This window comes from Oryza brachyantha, chromosome 4, assembly GCF_000231095.2.
Source record: "Oryza brachyantha chromosome 4, ObraRS2, whole genome shotgun sequence".
Lineage (NCBI taxonomy): Eukaryota > Viridiplantae > Streptophyta > Magnoliopsida > Poales > Poaceae > Oryza > Oryza brachyantha.
This window is the reverse complement of record NC_023166.2, coordinates 20749940-20768250: the sequence shown is the minus strand read 5'-3', so window position 1 is coordinate 20768250 and position 18311 is coordinate 20749940. Positions and strand designations below refer to the sequence as shown.

Here is an 18311-nt window from a genome sequence, read left to right as displayed (position 1 = left end):
TTTTGGCCCAGGTTCTCTTTTGCTTTTGACATCAAAATTTCATAATGGGTTGATATACTATTCATAGTGGTTTGAGAAATGATTCGATCGAGCAAAAGACTATGGAGCCTAGCTACAAATGGAATGGACAAAAGGCTCGAGCATTTTAGCATGCCATTGTCTACCCATCTCATGCTGCTTGCCACGTCGGATCATGATTGGCTGCACCGGAAAGGCCAGGCTAAGCATTTAGGCCATTTGAGTGCCAAGCAGCACACACACATGGCACTTTGATGAGTCTTTTTCTCCTTTCGCTGCCTTGCAAGCGTGGCACTTGAGGTGATGTCTCCCTAGCTTAATTACTATAGACACAGACCTGCATGTCAAAGGTTGATATGATTATTACTCGATTGCCACTAGACTTTTTGTTAACTAGGATGCCTGCTCCATTAACCTCCACTAATTTATCCCTTTACTAATCAGAGTTGAAAGATTCATCAGACCTGAGTCCCAGTTCAGATAGCATTAACCTCCACTGATGCTAGTGGTGTCACCTCATGTCAGTGTATGTCACCCTGCAATTTGGTCTTAGCTTTTGTGGAAGATTTGGATGAATAAGTAAAATTGGCACCAAGATGAGATAAGAGGAGCACAAGGTGAAAACTATATTTCTGTCATGATTGATCCCTATTTGATGAAAGATTATGATTTTTTTTTCTGGAAAATTCTTCTCATAATAACCAACAGAAGGATCACAATATGTCAATACGCACTAGATTCGTTTGTGATAAGCCCCAAAAAAAGAAAAAGAAAATGATGCCATTAGGAGAACCATGTCGTGGTCTGCACTCCAACAAAGTAGAAGTGCCGTGTTCTTTCAAAAAGAGGTAGAAATGCTGTGCAAGTGGAGGAACAGAGAATCACATACTCCATTTTCTCCCTGGCATTTGAAGTCCAAAGTCAGAACAAGAACAAGAACCTTTGGATGGTCCAGCTGAAACTTTCTTGGAAACGTACGGTTGGTTTTGATCCATGGCCAACACCCAGAATCTGACCCTCGAAAGAACTTGTACAACTTCAAAGACTGAAAAGCTGCAACATTAAAACATTGAAGAGCTGCTTAATTACAGTTTGAACATGTATCAAATCAATTGACAGTAAATTATGTGGCAAGTTGAAGCAAATTAAGCGAGCCACGTGAAGTGTGAAAGTGAAAGGCAGGCATGAGTAAATACCACTGGGCTGCAAGTGGAAACGTCGCAATTTGGATTCAACATCAACACAAGTGGTAACTAATCAACATACGCTGAGGCATTTCATTAGCAGTAGTGGTCACCTGGGCATGCACGTCAAGATTAACCCGTGGCGATTTTGAGCGACTCTAATGATGATTCATTGACACGAAAACAGTCGCCATGGCCGGCCGGTTTCTCGTGCTCATCGATCGAACAGGATCATCACTGGTACTAACACTGCTTGCTGCTTGCTGCTAGGCACCAAGGCAAAAAAAAATGCCTGCGTGCGTGCTTAACTTTGCGATAAAGGTGAAAGGCTGACACTTAACCACCACCACCACCTGCAGCTAATAGCTACGCCAACATGCAAAGAGGCCCATCTCAGTCATGCTCCTACCTATATATGCATCTCTTTTTTCTCTGTCCATTGGTACATGAATCTCTAAGATCTATGTATCTTTCTCTTCTTCTTTCCTTTTTACCTTGTAGGATTCGGTCTCGAATTGACAACTGCGTAGATTCGTGATGTATTTGGTGAAATATTAGGCTTCCTTTGGAATGAGGAATATTTTTTGAATTTTGATGAAAGTTGAAGCAATTCTGTAAAAATCCTGAAACTTTTTTATGTTCTAAAGGAGCCCTTGGTGCTAGCTAGGCCCTTAATTGTGTAGTTTGTGAAACATGTTTCTTCCCCAAACATGCTCTAAATTATGAAATGAAGTCAATCTAATACATGGTTCCTATCTTGAATTGTTGACAAGGTAATAAAAATTGATGTCATTTAGTTTTTCACCTGAGTAATATAATATTTGGTTTCTGAGTTTCGTGCAATTTGAATTTGAGACAGCTAAAATTGCATCTCTCTCTGACAAGAAAAACAAAAGCCTTGTCTATAATATCAAGCTGATCGATCAAATCAGCCGCGTCTCAAGAAAATAATGCACCCTCATCTTTTTCTCCTACTTATTCTTATAAGTCAAAATTTAAGTTTTCAACATTAAATTTAAAATTGATTTTAAAATTTTTAACTGAAGCTTATTTTCTAGCCTTATCTTTTAAATCGCTAAGAATATGTATATAATTTTATTTGCAAATTATTTTTGGATTGCAAATATGTCGTTTAACACTAACCTCCAGAGTTACAACCTCATCATTTCACTTCTGCTTATGTTTATAATCAAAATTTAAATTCTTTACTTTATAATTGTGTAGTTTGTTTTGAGGTTTTCTCATTATAGTTTATTTTTGTCTTTGCTTTTAGATCGCTAAGAACACTTATAAAAATATTTTATTTATAAATTATTTTTTGTTTGTAAATATGTCATTTAGCTTTTTTTTCTTGAAAAAAATCAAATGATAACCCCTTAGTGGAAAGAAAAAGTCAAAAGAGTTTGATATATATAAATTGCACAAACACTATTCTTTTTTTCCAAAACCTATACACATTCCTTTCATAATGATTTGACAACAGGGAATAGGTACACTTCTAGTCTTCAACGTACAGCCGGTCCAAACGTACGGTTTTCATAGTAAACCTTTCCTTGGAAGAAACTCAGACCTAATCAAATTTCTTCCAACCTCATCTTTTCCATTTTATTTATGCTTAAGTCAAATTTTGATTTTTTTAACCTTAAATTTAAAGTTAATTTAAGAGTTCTTTTATTGTATTTTATTTTCTAGGCTTAACTTTTAGGTCACTGAGGCGTTCGGCGAGGTTGTAAGTTAACTTATCTCCATCGTTTTTCGCGCGTACGCTTCACGAATTGCTAAACGGTGTATTTTTTATGAAAAAGTTCTATAGGAAAGTTGTTTTAAAAATCATATTAATATATTTAATATTTTTTAATAATTAATAATTAATTAATCATGTACTAATCTATTACTACATTTTTTACGATGGGTAAGTTAACTTATCCCCTTTCCACCGAACACAGCCTAACAATACATGTATAAAAGTTTTATCATAAATTATTATTCGTTTGTAAATATGTTGTTTGATTTTTCATTTAAAAAACAAAAAGATAACCCCTTCTAATTTCCTCTCGACTCTCCACACCAAGTCCAAAATCCAGCTAAATTTGTACTACTAAAATCAGTACTAGCGAGACATGACTTTTAATTCTTGTTTTCTAAACTTTGTGGTGACCACATCGTACAGCAACTGATGAACAGACAGCGCATGCAGACACAGAACTTTTGGTCAAAATTTTCGCGTAAGCTTCCGTTTGTCCATGAGATTACTCTCCTAATCTGATATGTACGTGGCTACGTTGGCTCCAGCAGTATGCATGCTGCATGCGATCAGTCCACGTGCGCCTGCATGTGTTGACTGAACTTGCTGCTGCAGATCTAAATCCATATCGCTTTCAGATGTAACATCTACGTGTACTATGCGTTTACTTGCTGTGTTCTTACCTTTTTTTATTAGATTTTTTCTTGTTATTTACGCGTACATTTTCTCGAATAGCTATACAATTCGTATTTTAAAAATATATAGAGATCTCATCATCTCATATTTTTAAAATATGTTTTCAACATTATAATATTTAATTTCATTATTTATATTATTAAATGGCTAAAAATAAGATGTTATTTAATATTTCGTTGAGAAAGAATATTAGCTCTTCTTGCTTTCTAGATAATTTGGTTAGGACATGTTTGGCGATAGTCAAGCCTAATTCAATCTCTTGGGGGTGGTCGTCTGTATCTTTTAAGAAAAAAAATTTAAACGATATATTTATAAATGAAAATTTTATGAAAAAACTTTTATATATGCGGTTTAGTGGTATAGCCAATGGAAAATAAGCTACAATAAAAACAATCTTAAATTCAACTTCAACTTCAAATTTAAAGTTAAAAGTTTAATTTTTAGTTTTAACCATAAGAGAAAACGAAAAGACGAGGCACTTGCTTCCTTCGGCCACACAGATAGTAGGATCCTATTGTTTATACAAAATATTAAGAATGAGAGCCAAAATTGGGAGAATAGTTAACGTAGGAATAGTTTTTCTTAACGTAATGGAATAAAATCCCAGCCTCTATATCTCTCGATTTACACGGCCACGACTTACGAGTACTAATAATTGTGACTTAGTGATACCATAAAGCAATAAATAATCCATGCAAACCTCATCTAAGCCAAAAATCAAAATTTCAACCTTAATTTTGAAGTTGATTTGATATTTTCCATTGTAGTTTATATTATTTAACATTTGTTTTTAGATCACCAAGAAAACATATATATATAAGTTTTATCTATAAATTATTTTCATTTACAAATATGCCAATAACCCCTAAACCTCTGATGGTTAATCCACTATTTTTTTTCATAAGCGTGTGTTTTCTCGTATCTTCTGCTAAGAGCCTAAGAGTCGATGTTAAGTAGAGAGTTGGCTATACACCCTCTCTCCCATTTTTACATCAGATGAACCAATTTATTTATTATTCCCTTCGTACTCTATTAGACGATTTCGTTGACATTTTAATTCATATATTTTGGTCAGTCGTTTTATTTTAAAAATTTATATGATTATTATTTATTTTATTATGATTGGACTTTTACTAGATATATTTTAATTATAACTTGTGCTTTTGTGAATTTGCACAAAATTTTTGAATAAGGCGTTAATAATAAACATGTTGAAAAGATAACGGTATCATCTATTAAAAATACTGTGGAAGTATTGTGGTACATATTCTTAACTGTACGCATGATCCTAACATGTCTATATAAATTAATGCATGCATGTATTTTGAGTAAGTAAGATCGTATATATATGAAAAATGCAGGTTTAACTAACTGGTGAGGAAGTCAAAGTTATCTGATTTTTCTATCATCCTGTTTTCTTGGTTAGAGTCCTATGGGTATATAGAAAACCTGAAAACTTTTGTATATGTGAATCGAATCTTGTTTTGGTTTTGACAATTTTGTGGGGTTGTACCTAACAGATTAACCTAATCTAATTGTTAATGGTGAAACCCTAGCTTAAATATTAGTTGCAACTAGTCCTACTATACTTAAGTTATTGGCAGCTACTACCATGTACTCCAGCCATAGCTCAAAGTGTCTGCCTTGGCGTCACATGAAAGCTAGCATGCATTTACCTGTCTGCATAGAGTGGCTTAGTGCGTACGTGATCGATCCACCCAATGAATTATTACGGTAATCAAGGGCATCATTTAAGGAAGTTAATTAATCAGTCTCTTCTGCCACTGTTAATGTACACTCTGAACTGACAAATTCCTTGTCTCGTTCTGGGTTAATTCTACTTCTTTGTTCTTGACAGTCCAAGGAAAGCGAACAATAGCCTTTTTCCATCCTACTGGATTTGCAATGTCGTGCTACAATAATGGATTCCTGCTCATCAACAAAACAAACCGAGAGAAGTTGACTTTAAATCAAGGTACTGTATATATGGGCCAAAACAAAGGTGATCGAGGAGTTGGTAGTCATGTGTTGTCAGTCGACCAAAACTTGGATAATCTATTCGATCTCTCTTTCCAGGAACGAACTGATATCTCTCATTCGCATGCAGCTTCTCGTCAATCTAGTTCTAGCTGACACGATCTAGCAACTCCATTGACCACTACTGCATCCCAGCCCTTTTTTTTCTCACTGTCATCACGCAGACCGTCCGGTTTGTTCTTCAGAGAGACTTTGGAGTAGCAGAAAAGGGTTAGTGGTTGTTAATTAAACTACTTGCAAGTGATTCTGCATTTCTGAACTTTCTGAACCGTGATCCCAGGCAAAGCCGATAGTATAGTACTCCACGGTGACACCACGTTCGAGATTTTTGACTTGGCAACGTCAACGCAGCTAGCACCGTGCTTACAGTTACACACCACTGACTGAGCAAGCTGCCATTTTTAACACACCATCCGGTGAGCTGAGCTAGCTGCGATCGATTATACTACTGGCAGTAGCAGCAGCAATTAGCCTTTCGTGGAAAGCTGAAGGAACATGCTTGCCATGGAAGCAATGCACCTCTTTTCTGCAATTGGAGAATTCTGCAGAGTTCTCTGTACTTCTATCAGACGCATCAGCGTTAAACGCACGTCTCGTTGCCACCAATTCCAGCAAATATTCTGCCGATTTTCTGGGTCAAATGCAGCAATGAGTCCCCAGCGTGGCCGTCACGGACGCCGTGGGTGTTGAGATGATCGTCAATTAACGAACGGGTTATTCGATCACCTCGGTGTCAGAGCACTGAACGTTACTAATTGGAGCAGATCGCCTTAGCTTCAGCAGTAAGCATGGCTTTGCTTCAATTCTTCTCTATTCCCGGCATACTAGTATATGTTCAGAGTTCAGTTGAGTTGTTTTTAGAAAAGTAAAGAAAAGAAAAGGCATAGATGTTCGCTTACACAGCAAGCACAGCATAGCATAGCTAGCTAGCTAGCCAGCCTTACACACTTGAGGTGAGATCACTCGCGACTCGCTAAGCAATTAGTTAATAGTACTCAAGTAAAGTCTTTCGATTATATTTATATAGGTGCTAACAAATCTATATACAATAGGACGAGTAATATTGAGACGCTAATCATCACTTACTACAACTTTAAATAAGTTTTCACGATACTGTAACAATAGCAAATGATTTTATCACAACACTACGCATTTATCCATTAGGTGTATATTTGTTAGACAATTAAAGTTACAGCTTTCTAATAAAATTATACATTATTGTTGTAGTTTTCTGAAATATTAGTTAAAGATGCAGTAGACTGATAATTTCAACCATTTGGGTTTTGAAAAATGCAAAAAGAAAAATCCTTTGAACGAATCAGGGAGCATTAGCTAAGCTAAGAGTCAAATATAAACGATGGCCCTTTTTGGGCTATACTCAAAGCTGTCAAGGGTCCCAAATAACTTTCCAAAAGTGTGAACAAAGCTTCCTTGCCAACCGCATTGACGACTCTACTGCTCTTTCATACCTAGCCACTTGGCTAAATACTAAGCTTGCTCTCTTTTCTAAAATTAAAACAATATTAAATGCATGTAGGCCCAAGTCGATAAACAAACATCTAGTTTAATTAATTTCATATGTACAGTCGTTGGGTTGGGAAATTATTTTTCATCAATTGGTTGGACATACATTTATTTCTTACCTATCACTTAAATAGTTATTAGAAAGTAACAAAATAGAGTATTATGAAATATATCACTTCACGCAACCTATAGGTTCAAATTCAACTTACAAAATAGATTAATTCGGAAAGAATTTAAATTATTTTATAAACATTTTGGTGATATGCAAGGAAGAAATGAATATCTATATAAGCGAGTAGTTGTGGACAGTGTCAACCGTGTACATGTTGCAGTAGTATAATTTATAAGCAACGTCTTCGACGCATGCACGTGTTTCTTTGGTGTTTAGATTTTGAAAATTTTTGGAAAAAGTATCACGTCAAATATTTGATCAGATGTTGAAAGAGGTTTTCGGGCACGAATAAAAAAACGAATCTCACGGCTAGCCTAGAAACCGCGAAACGAATATTTTGAGCCTAATTAATCCGTCATTAGCACATATTGGTTACTGTAACACTTATGGCTAATCATAGACTAATTAGGCTCAAAAGATTCGTCTCAGGATTTCTTCCATAACTGTACAATTAGTTTTTTAGTTCATCTATGTTTAATGTTTTATTTAGGTGTTCAAAAATTCGATGTGATGTTTTTAGAAAATAAATTGGAAACTAAAAGTTTGAGACCGAGTAAAAAAAGGAGGGCAGAATCGTACCCGGCGCGTCGCCGTTTCTAGAGATTTTCGCTGAAACGGACGGGAGAAACCGACGAAAGAAGCCGTCGAAACGGGTCGCGAAAACGTGCCGGGTTTAGGTGGAAACGGATGCATGCATGCACTGCACGCACGCGTAGCAGTAGAAGAAGAGAGAGGCCGCTTTGCTTGCGAGGCGGAGCAAAGAATATACGCCGCGGCAAAAGCCCAAGCCCAAAGTAGGGTATTTTGTAAACGAAAATAATTATGGATAAAAATTTTATAAATATATTTTTAGCGATTTATATGTTAATATAAAAAATAAATTTAATAAGAAACATTTAATTTTAAGAATAAAAGTTTTAAATTTTAAACATTCAAAAAAGCAAAAAAAAATTATGGTTAACCCAACCACACAAGCGCGCGAGCCCGCGACTGCGCGAGCGACGCGGAAAGAAAAACTGGAGGACGACGCCGCGCGGAGTCGCCGACGCCGAAGCGCGACGCGACGCGCGCACCGCTTCGCCTCGGCGCGGCGCGGTTGATTGTTTCTCCCGCGGCACGGGGTAAAGGCGCGAGGCGACCATCACCATGCGCGTGATTGCGTTCCACTGGCACTGTTCGGCACAGCAAGGGCGTTTAGCCCATGCGCCAAGAGGATACAGGCGTGGGCGTAGCGTGCTTGACCAAAGTTTTTTTATTTGACCTTCTTAGAAGCAATATTTTTGTTCTGTAATATTTAAATCCGATTGTTTATATTTTTAAATAGCTATTATATAAATTTAGTGATCCTTTGACCATTTAATCTCAGTTATATCAAACAACCCGTGTTAAGAACCGGATAAAACTGCATGCATTATGAGTTTATCAAAAATTTTGTTTTTCACTGAATTATTGATTCCATGCTTCAAAGACATGATTTTCATAAAACTTTCTTATATCATATACCGCGTCGTTTGAACACTTATTTTAACACGTACATTACTTTTACGTTTATGTATCAAAGTATTTAATTCATCCCCGTAATCAAGTACTACTAGACAATGTAAGTAGTTGGCCAATGAATAACCTGTTTCAAACCGGACTTTAACTCTTACCAAATTGGGAGATAATATGGTTGAGAAATCCAACAACCACCGGTAATAACAATTCAGTCTCCGCGACACAGTGAGCTATCAGCGTCGTTTTGTTCTGCAGTTTGCCGCTGGACAGCTAGGTTATTGCACATAATATGATGTCTCTTGTTGCATATCACAATTGACAAAACTGGTCGGTTGGTGTTTACGCTGCGATTTGTACAAAAAATGGTACAACCTAAAAACAAAAATCAGTACATCTTTCGCCTACTCTACCTGAATCTGCAACTGATCTCTAATGTTTGCAGGAGTACCACGACTGCAGTACCAGCTAAAATCTTTGCGTCGTTAGCAAGGTTAGTAGTAGGCCTAACACTGCGTAGCTTGGACCTTCCATGCTTTGCTTTAATTTCCTTTTGCCATTTCATAATTTTCATTCCTTCTTTCTGATCTTTTTTTAGTTTCTCGACCACTCTTTTATTTCTTCGCTCGGCAGCTCTGACTTTTTGCCTTTGGATGCTTTTAACTCGGATGGCCAAGCAAGCAGCCGAACTGGTTCACCTAAAATTCTGCAACCCTCATAAAGACGAGCATTACCTATACGCAGACAAATTTGAGCGCAGGATAGCAAGAATTCAAAAGTACCATATCAAAACCAGCAGCAGTACCAGTACCTGCCGGTCAAATGCCTCTAGACCTGTCATGCTACGCCTGTGTCTGTCTGTATTCTGCAAATCAAATTTTTAGATGCGGCTAAAATTTTAAGTTCATGTTATATCGATGTTTGGATATTTATTATAAATGTTAAATATAGACTAATTATAAAACTAATTATATAAATAAGAGCTAATTCACGTGACAAATTTTGTAAGCCTCACATTTCTCGGCAGCTAATTCATTTAAAAATATTTTCAGCCTACCAGCCATGTTTTTTCAGCTTTTGCGTACCGGATTGTTGGAATGGAATATTCGATCAATGTTTTAAAAAAGGATTTTCTCAAGAAACTTTTTAAAGAAATTTGCTGAGCTCCCTTGTTTTTAATTTTGTTACGCTTGTTTCTCATGAATCTATAATAAAGTAATAGATAATCTAGTCAATACTAGTAACATCAAAGAAACAAGTTTATTTTTTAATCTTGACTTTTAGATAGCTATGAACACGTATATAAAATTTTTATTCATAAATTATTTTTTATTTACAAAAAATCACCCCCTTTGTTTGAAGATGATAGGAGGAAAACTCCCTTAGTTTGTTGTGAACGTGCTTTTCATACCGCTAAATATTGTATTTTTTTAAAGAAAATCTAAGTATTGCTTTAAAAATTATATTAATTTATTTTTTAAATTTGCAATAACTAATATTTAATTCATTATCCACTAATGAAATGTCTATTTTTGCTTGGTCATCTTGTTCCACTTTTTCCTTCGCTCTCAAACTCATTTCAATACTATATGACCGATAATAAACATTCTTCCAATATTGTTACTCTTTTGCTTCTGTTAGTTATCCTTCTCCCCCATGTATTGTTTACCTTCTTGGTTTTTCTTTGGAAACTGGACGCTATCTTAGGAGGTGTTTAGATCGAGAAAATTTTTGGAAGAAGTGTCACGTCAAATGTTTGACCGGATGTCGGAAGTTGTTTTCGGACACAAATGAAAAAACAAATTTCACGGCTAGCCTAGAAACCACGAGACGAATCTTTTGAGCTTAATTAATATGTCATTAGCACATGTTGGTTACTGTAGCACTTATGGCTAATCATGTACTAATTAGGCTCAAAAGATTCGTCTCAAGATTTTTTCCATAACTGTGCAATTAGTTTTTTAGTTCATCTATGTTTAATGCTTTATTTAGGTGTCCAAAAATTCGATGGGATGTTTTTGGAAAAAAATTTTGAGAATTAAACGAGGCCTTAATCTCATTCTTTTTCTTAGTTAACTATTATGTACGCATCCCCTAAAGTACCTTAGGTGGTAAGAGTATTAATTGTCGTGAACCATGCCACTGGAGCAGGTACAGTAGCACACTATAAACCAGCTATAAACATATTTTAGAGATAAGAGAGGAGAGAAGAGAGGTGGGTACTAGCTGGTAGTTGGTAGCCAGCTGCACACGGACTTTATGACATAGTGTATGTATGATATGGGGACCATGTACTAGTGTTTTGTAGGTAACTATTATATGAATTGGTTATTAGATTGGCTATAGGTGAATTAGAGATAGTAGTTAGCTATAATATTGAACTTGCTGTTAGGAGTGCTCTAATTGCCGGTGCCTGAACGGAAAACTAATAATTTGCAACCTATCATTCATTTTTTGTGTGGGTTTTATCGGGCATAGCAAATTTTAGCAACAAACCATAGCTAAACACAACAGTAAAATCTGAATATTTTTGCAGTGATTATGTCAGAGAATTTCCCTTGGTTGGCAGTGAGTTGCCAAGAGTTTTGGCATACTCCCTCACTTCTAAAGAATAATAGTTTACAGGATGAATCTAGACATAGGTTACGTCTATATTTATTTCTAGTAATTACTTTTTGAAGAATGGATGCGGTAGGCTATTCCCTTCGACATGGATTTTTCTCGCTATTTTTATTCTCTATCCATAATAAGTAGTAGATGCTAACTCCTGAATACTATCCTAATTTCCTGTTTTTTAAAAGAAGTAATCATGTTTTGCAACTGCATTTCCATAGAAAAGGTTACTGTACAGGAAAAAAAATATTTTTTAACAAAATTGCATATCTGGGTCTTGTTTAAACACATGAGTTTTGTTCATCAGCAAAATCTCATGAATACTGAGCAAGTGAACAGTTACCACTACTTTATATTGGCGTGATAAATACTCTACTGTCTCTACCGGCAGCATCGGATCCATCCACGTATTGGTAGTGCAGCTGCAGACCCGTTACCAGCTTAGTGGTAACAGTAAACCCATCCGCCACTTTGCTCCACCCATGGCTGTCGCCATCGACTTGACTCTGACCTGCCCCTTTCTCTTCTTCTTCTCGTCTCCAATCTCTCTCTCCAAAGTCCAAGCCGCCCACAATGGCGTACCGGCATTTATTATTTTCATCACCTATTAATTTCCCTTTGCTGCAGTTGTTTGCATCACCATATCAAATGCGCAACTAGCACTGGTGCGGCTGCGGCCTACCAGTGAGAGAAGAAGAAGAAGAAGAAGAGAGCGCACGAGAAAGCTTTGAGTGAGAGAGGAAAATTGATTTAAGCCTCTAAAATAAACAAATCCAGCGAGAGGTGGGAGAGCTGGCTGCTGCTTGCTGCTGATCTCATTGGAGTCAAAACCAACCGTCCTTTTCTCTCCTCTGACTTTCCCCCCCGCTCCTCTCTCTTCTTCCTTGCTCCTGTGATGCCATCGTCCTCTTTCGGCGCGTCGAAATCTTGCGATCCAGTTCAAGTAGCGGAATGAGAGGCGAATTTCCGTTCTTGCGCTGCCGCCCTCTGGCGTGTGAGCTCGTCGGGATTTCTTGCCGAAAGGAGGAGTCTTGACTGATGTCTGTCTTGTGGGTTGTTGCGGATGCTCGCCGTCCTGCGCGTGTTCTTGGAGCTTAGATTCATGCCGCAGCCTCGTTGCGAGGTGGTGTGAGTTTTTGCCAGGATAATCTTCCCGGATCCTTGCGGTTGTTCATGCCCTGCAGGAAAAGGGGTTAGTTTGTCGATTCCGCCGCCTCTCGCCGGAGATGAGAGGCTACTACTGCTTGTTCCACTTGCTGGTGGTGTCCGTCGTGCTCCACTTCCATGGCGGTCACTCCCAGAGCCAGACGTGCGACCCCGCCGACCTGGCGGTGCTTCTGGCCTTCTCCGATGGCTTGGACAGCGAGGGCGCCGGGCTGGTCGGATGGGGTCCCAACGGCAACGCCTCCTGCTGCTCGTGGACAGGAGTTTCCTGCGATCTCGGGAGGGTGGTGGGGTTGGATCTCTCCAACCGGAGTCTCTCCCGGTACTCGCTTCGCGGCGGGGCGGTGGCGCAGCTCGGCCGGCTGGCCAGCCTGCGGCACCTCAACCTCAGCGGGAACGGCCTCACCGGCGCGTTCCCGGCGAGCGGCGGCGGCTTCCCGGCGATCGAGGCGGTGAACATCTCCTCCAACGGATTCACTGGGCCACACCCTGCGTTCCCCGGTGCGCCGAACCTGTCGATTCTTGATATCACCAACAACGCCTTCTCCGGTGGCATCAACGTCACTGCGCTCTGCTCTTCGCCGGTCAAGATCCTGCGGTTCTCGGCGAATGCGTTCTCTGGTGATTTCCCGGCCGGCTTTGGCCAGTGCAAGCTGCTCAACGACCTTTTCCTTGACGGCAATGGTCTTACCGGGAGCCTTCCCAAGGACCTGTACACGATGCCGGAGTTGAAGAGGCTAAGCTTGCAGGAAAATAAGCTCTCCGGCAGCCTCGACGAGGACCTCGGTAACCTCTCTGTGCTCAATCAGATTGACTTGTCATATAACATGTTCAAAGGCAACATCCCTGATGTGTTTGGGAAATTGAGAAGCTTGGAGTTCTTGAACTTGGCCACCAACAAATTGAACGGCACATTGCCTTCATCTCTATCAAGTTGCTCAATGCTTAGAATGGTCAGCCTAAGAAACAATTCGCTGTCCGGTGAGATTAACATTGACTGCCGCTTGCTGCCAAGACTGAACACTTTTGATGCTGGGACCAACAAGCTGAGTGGTGCTATACCGCCTCGCCTGGCCTCATGCACTGAATTGAGGACGCTGAACCTTGCAAGGAACAAGCTTCAGGGCGGGCTACCAGAGAGCTTCAAGAATTTGAGATCACTATCATACCTTTCTCTTACAGGGAATGGTTTTACCAACTTGTCATCAGCATTGCAAGTCTTGCAGCATTTGCCCAACCTGACGAGCTTGGTGCTAACCAATAACTTTCGTGGCGGTGAGACAATGCCAATGGATGGCATTGAAGGGTTCAAGACTTTGCAGGTGCTTGTCCTGGCAAATTGTGCACTCTTGGGCACGATTCCACCTTGGTTGCAGCACCTGAATAGCCTCAATGTGCTGGATATTTCGTGGAACAATTTGAATGGGAAGATCCCGCCATGGTTAGGCAACTTGGACAATCTTTTCTACATCGATCTGTCAAACAACTCTTTCAGTGGGGAGCTTCCTGAAAGCTTTACACAAATGAAGAGTTTAATTTCAAGTAATAGCTCAAGTGGGCAGGCATCAACAGGAGACCTCCCATTATTTGTCAAGAAGAATTCGACTTCGACTGGCAAAGGCTTGCAGTACAACCAAGTTGCTAGCTTCCCATCATCACTGATCCTCTCAAATAACCTTCTTGTTGGGCCAATATTGCCGGCCTTTGGCCGTCTTGTGAAGCTTCATGTGCTGGACTTGGGCTTTAACAACTTTTCTGGGCCAATTCCTGATGAGTTATCAAATATGTCGAGCTTGGAAATATTGGATTTGGCCCACAATAATCTCAGTGGGAGAATACCACAATCTCTAACGAAGTTGAACTTTCTCTCTAAGTTTGATGTTTCATTCAACAATTTGTCTGGGGATGTCCCGGCAGGAGGTCAATTCTCCACGTTCACTAGTGAGGATTTTGCAGGTAATCCTGCACTAAATTATCGGAATTCCTCCGGCACAAATAAGACTCCTGATCCAGAAGCACCACATCGTAAGAAGAACAAAGCAACCCTTGTTGCCCTTGGACTTGGTTCTGCTGTGGGGGTTATTTTCGTCTTGTGTATTGCTTCTGTGATTATATCAAGGATTATTCATTCAAGAATGCAGGAGCATAATCCAAAGGCAGTTGCAAATGCTGATGACTGCTCAGAGTCTCCCAACTCAAGTTTGGTGCTGCTTTTTCAGAACAACAAGGATCTTAGCATTGAAGATATATTAAAGTCAACCAACAACTTTGATCAAGCCTATATAGTTGGTTGTGGTGGTTTTGGACTTGTTTACAAGTCAACGCTACCAGATGGGAGGAGAGTTGCAATCAAGCGGCTTTCAGGTGATTACTCTCAGATTGAGCGGGAGTTTCAAGCCGAGGTGGAAACACTATCACGGGCCCAGCATGACAACCTTGTTCTGCTGGAAGGCTATTGCAAGATAGGCAATGACAGGCTACTGATCTATTCATACATGGAGAATGGCAGCTTGGATTACTGGCTTCATGAGAACGCTGATGGTGGTGCCCTACTGGATTGGCAGAAGAGGCTACGGATTGCACAGGGTTCAGCAAGAGGGCTGGCATACTTGCACTTGTCATGTGAGCCCCATATATTGCATCGAGATATCAAGTCAAGCAATATTCTCTTGGATGAGAACTTTGAAGCTCATTTGGCTGATTTTGGGTTGGCAAGGCTCATCTGCGCATATGAGACGCATGTCACAACAGATGTAGTTGGAACCTTGGGCTACATTCCACCTGAATATGGACAGTCACCTGTGGCTACTTACAAGGGTGATGTGTACAGCTTTGGTATTGTTCTGCTGGAGCTGCTCACTGGGCGGAGACCTGTGGACATGTGCAGACCAAAAGGGAGCAGAGATGTTGTGTCCTGGGTGCTTCAGATGAAGAAGGAAGACAGGGAAACTGAAGTATTTGATCCAAGCATACATGACAAGGAGAATGAAAGCCAGTTGATCAGAATCCTGGAGATAGCATTGCTTTGTGTGATTGCTGCCCCGAAGTCGAGACCAACATCACAGCAGTTGGTTGAATGGCTTGACCACATTGCAGAAGGTTGAGGTTCAATCTAGTAATTAAATGGCTTCAATTTGCTTGATCAAGATCAGCCTAATAGTCTCTTAAGATGATTAGTTGTGTACATAATATTTACATAACCTGAAATTCCAAGAATCTTTTTCCTTCTCATCATGCCACCCTTCAAGTGATAGTGCATATCATCCTCTGTTCTTCATAAGGTGGTTGCAAGATCACCACAATGTAAAAATGCATTGTAGGTTTAAACCCTCAGGATAACACCTTAGCAGTTATATAACCGGGGCTTTTCTACAGGTTTATTGTATGTTCTGTTACTTCAGATACTGCTAGGGTATGAATGAACCTTTGTGGGGCATTTGTTTTCAGTGATTTCTCCTGCTATTTAACAGATGTTCATTCCTCCTTTTCCATTACCTGATCGCTCTTTCTCATTACAAACAAGAGAGAGAGAGAGAGAGAGAGATACAGGTCTTATTCAGTGCTGCAATATGCGAGCACGGGATATCAGTATCAGATAGTATGCCCTCAATTGCTTTGTTTTGGAAGTCCCGTGATCTTGTTGTTCACCCTATTAGTAGTACTAGTAAACTGTTGGTTATTACAGTTATTATAGCTCTGTGGCTCTAACATTTTTGGCCATTATAGCTCCGCTTTCACTTTTATCTTTTCGCTTATACTTATGCTTATAAAATAATATTTAAAATTTTCAACTTTAAACTTAAAATTGTTTTTAAGTATTGTTACCGTATCTTATGTTTTATCCTTGGTTTTTTAGATCGTAAAGTTTTATTAAAAATTAGTTTTTATTTGTAAATACGTCATTTAGCTGCACGTGGGTCCAATATTTTTATTTTTTTTTGCCGGGGTCCAGTATTTTTTAGGACATAAAAATACAAAGTAAGAATTATAGTGACATTTTTTTAATTAGTTGAATTGTAATGGTATTTTTGAAAACTCACAAATTTATAATGTAAGATCTGATTAATCCAAAAAAAAGAGTGTGAGTAACACGACATAAAAAAAATACGGAAGAACAGGTGAAGGGTGCAACACGGTGTACCTGATCATAAGATAACCGCCACCGTACCCGACCGCACTATCCGCCGAAGCCGCGAGGTGGCAGACGCGGATCTGCCGGCGCCGCTGCGTCTCGCCGTGCTGCATCGTTTCCACCCTCGCTCCCGCCGCCCAATCCGCGGCCTCGATCGCGTCGGCGTAACGTCGTGGTGTTCGCCGCGAACAGAGCAGGACGACGAGACGACGAACCCCCGTAATCCCATTGCACGTTCGGCCTATTGTTTACACGAGCGGCTTGGCCCAAAAGGCCCATTGTTTCACCGGTTGGGCCACCGTCTGGTTTGAAGTGGAACAAGGGACTTAACGTTACTGAAGGCCGGCCCAGCAGAACTGAGAGCTGTAGATGAGCAAACTGCTACGTCCATCTCGAAATAACATCATTTTTTAAATTTAAACATGAAAAGATGACCTTATTACTCCTACGGTCAATAAAAAAAACTTTATTTTTTATTTCTGTATCCAACGTTTCACCATCCGTCTTATTTGAAATATATATATAACAGCTTAAGAAAATAGTCACATAGAAAATAGTCACATGTAAAATAATATTCATATTTTATCATCTACTAACAATAAAAATATTAATCATAAAAATATTTCAAATAAAACGAAGAGTCAAATATTGCATCTAAAAACTAAAAAATAAATTTATTGTGAGACGCAGTAAATAATTACAGATGCTCGCTGTACTCTTCTGTTTCGAGGAGCGTGACACTTGTACTCTAACTTTGTGTGTTTGTGTGGTGATTGCTTGGACCACTAAATCTTAATCCTAGCAACGGGCGTCCTACGTGGCATGGGTTAGGCATGTAAAGTTATTAGATCTCGATCCGGCACTGTGGAGCCTATTTGCCAAAGCATGCTCACCTCATGCCCGTAATACTTGCAGAGTTGCACTGTACACTCTCCTCACCACTTTTGCCGTTTGTACAGACTGTACTTGCCCCCACGTAGACCGAATCCATCGGGTTATACAACAAATACTTTGTGGAGTACCAGAATACCAGACGGTGATCGCAGCTCATCAAAGTCAAGTGTAAGTAACTTAGTATTACTACTTTCTTCCATTTAAAATACAATTATTTTTAAAATTTAAATCTAATATCATAATATATATATAACTATATAAGTATTACATGGCCCTCACATTTAGCACTTTTGTCTGAAAAAACCACACGATATATTTACAAATAAAGATAAAGATAGTCTCTTTTTTCCTATCGTAGTCTCCGGTAAACAAACTAAAAAATATTAATGCTATTGTAGTAAACTTTTTCTAGAGTAAAAGAAGAAGCTTGCCATGGCCATGGAAATAATTCCCCATCTCCCATCCAGAAGGCAACGACGCAACACGGAAGCACGCATCAGAGCAAGCAGAGCAGCAGCGGCAGTGCAGGGCGGGGCCGGGAAGCGGCGGGCATCAGTATCAACAGTAGCAGTAGCACTAGTACTTGGGCGCGGCAATGGCGTTTGGCATCGCATTGTCATCTCAAACGATGCAGGGCGG

General features: G+C 39.5%; 1 protein-coding gene and 1 long non-coding RNA gene across 2 annotated transcripts; one reads left to right on the top strand and one right to left on the bottom strand.

Annotated features, from left to right (window-relative positions):
* Nucleotides 1–9158: 9158 nt before the first annotated feature.
* Nucleotides 9159–16966, bottom strand: LOC107304130. Its single transcript, XR_001550164.1, has 3 exons — nucleotides 16788–16966; nucleotides 9681–9734; nucleotides 9159–9575 (listed from the first exon to the last, which is right to left on the bottom strand). It is a non-coding gene; the product is annotated as an uncharacterized LOC107304130 (long non-coding RNA).
* On the top strand, nucleotides 12060–16092 carry LOC102712352 (phytosulfokine receptor 1-like). The gene has a single exon (XM_015836674.2). The coding sequence runs from the start codon at nucleotides 12709–12711 to the stop codon at nucleotides 15748–15750; it is 3042 nt and encodes a 1013-aa protein (XP_015692160.2). The 5' UTR covers nucleotides 12060–12708; the 3' UTR covers nucleotides 15751–16092.
* Nucleotides 16967–18311: the final 1345 nt, after the last annotated feature.

Bases quoted from the DNA above. Each gene is read 5' to 3' on its own strand.
- LOC102712352 (XM_015836674.2), top strand. From the start codon at position 12,709: ATGAGAGGCTACTACTGCTTGTTCCACTTGCTGGTGGTGTCCGTCGTG.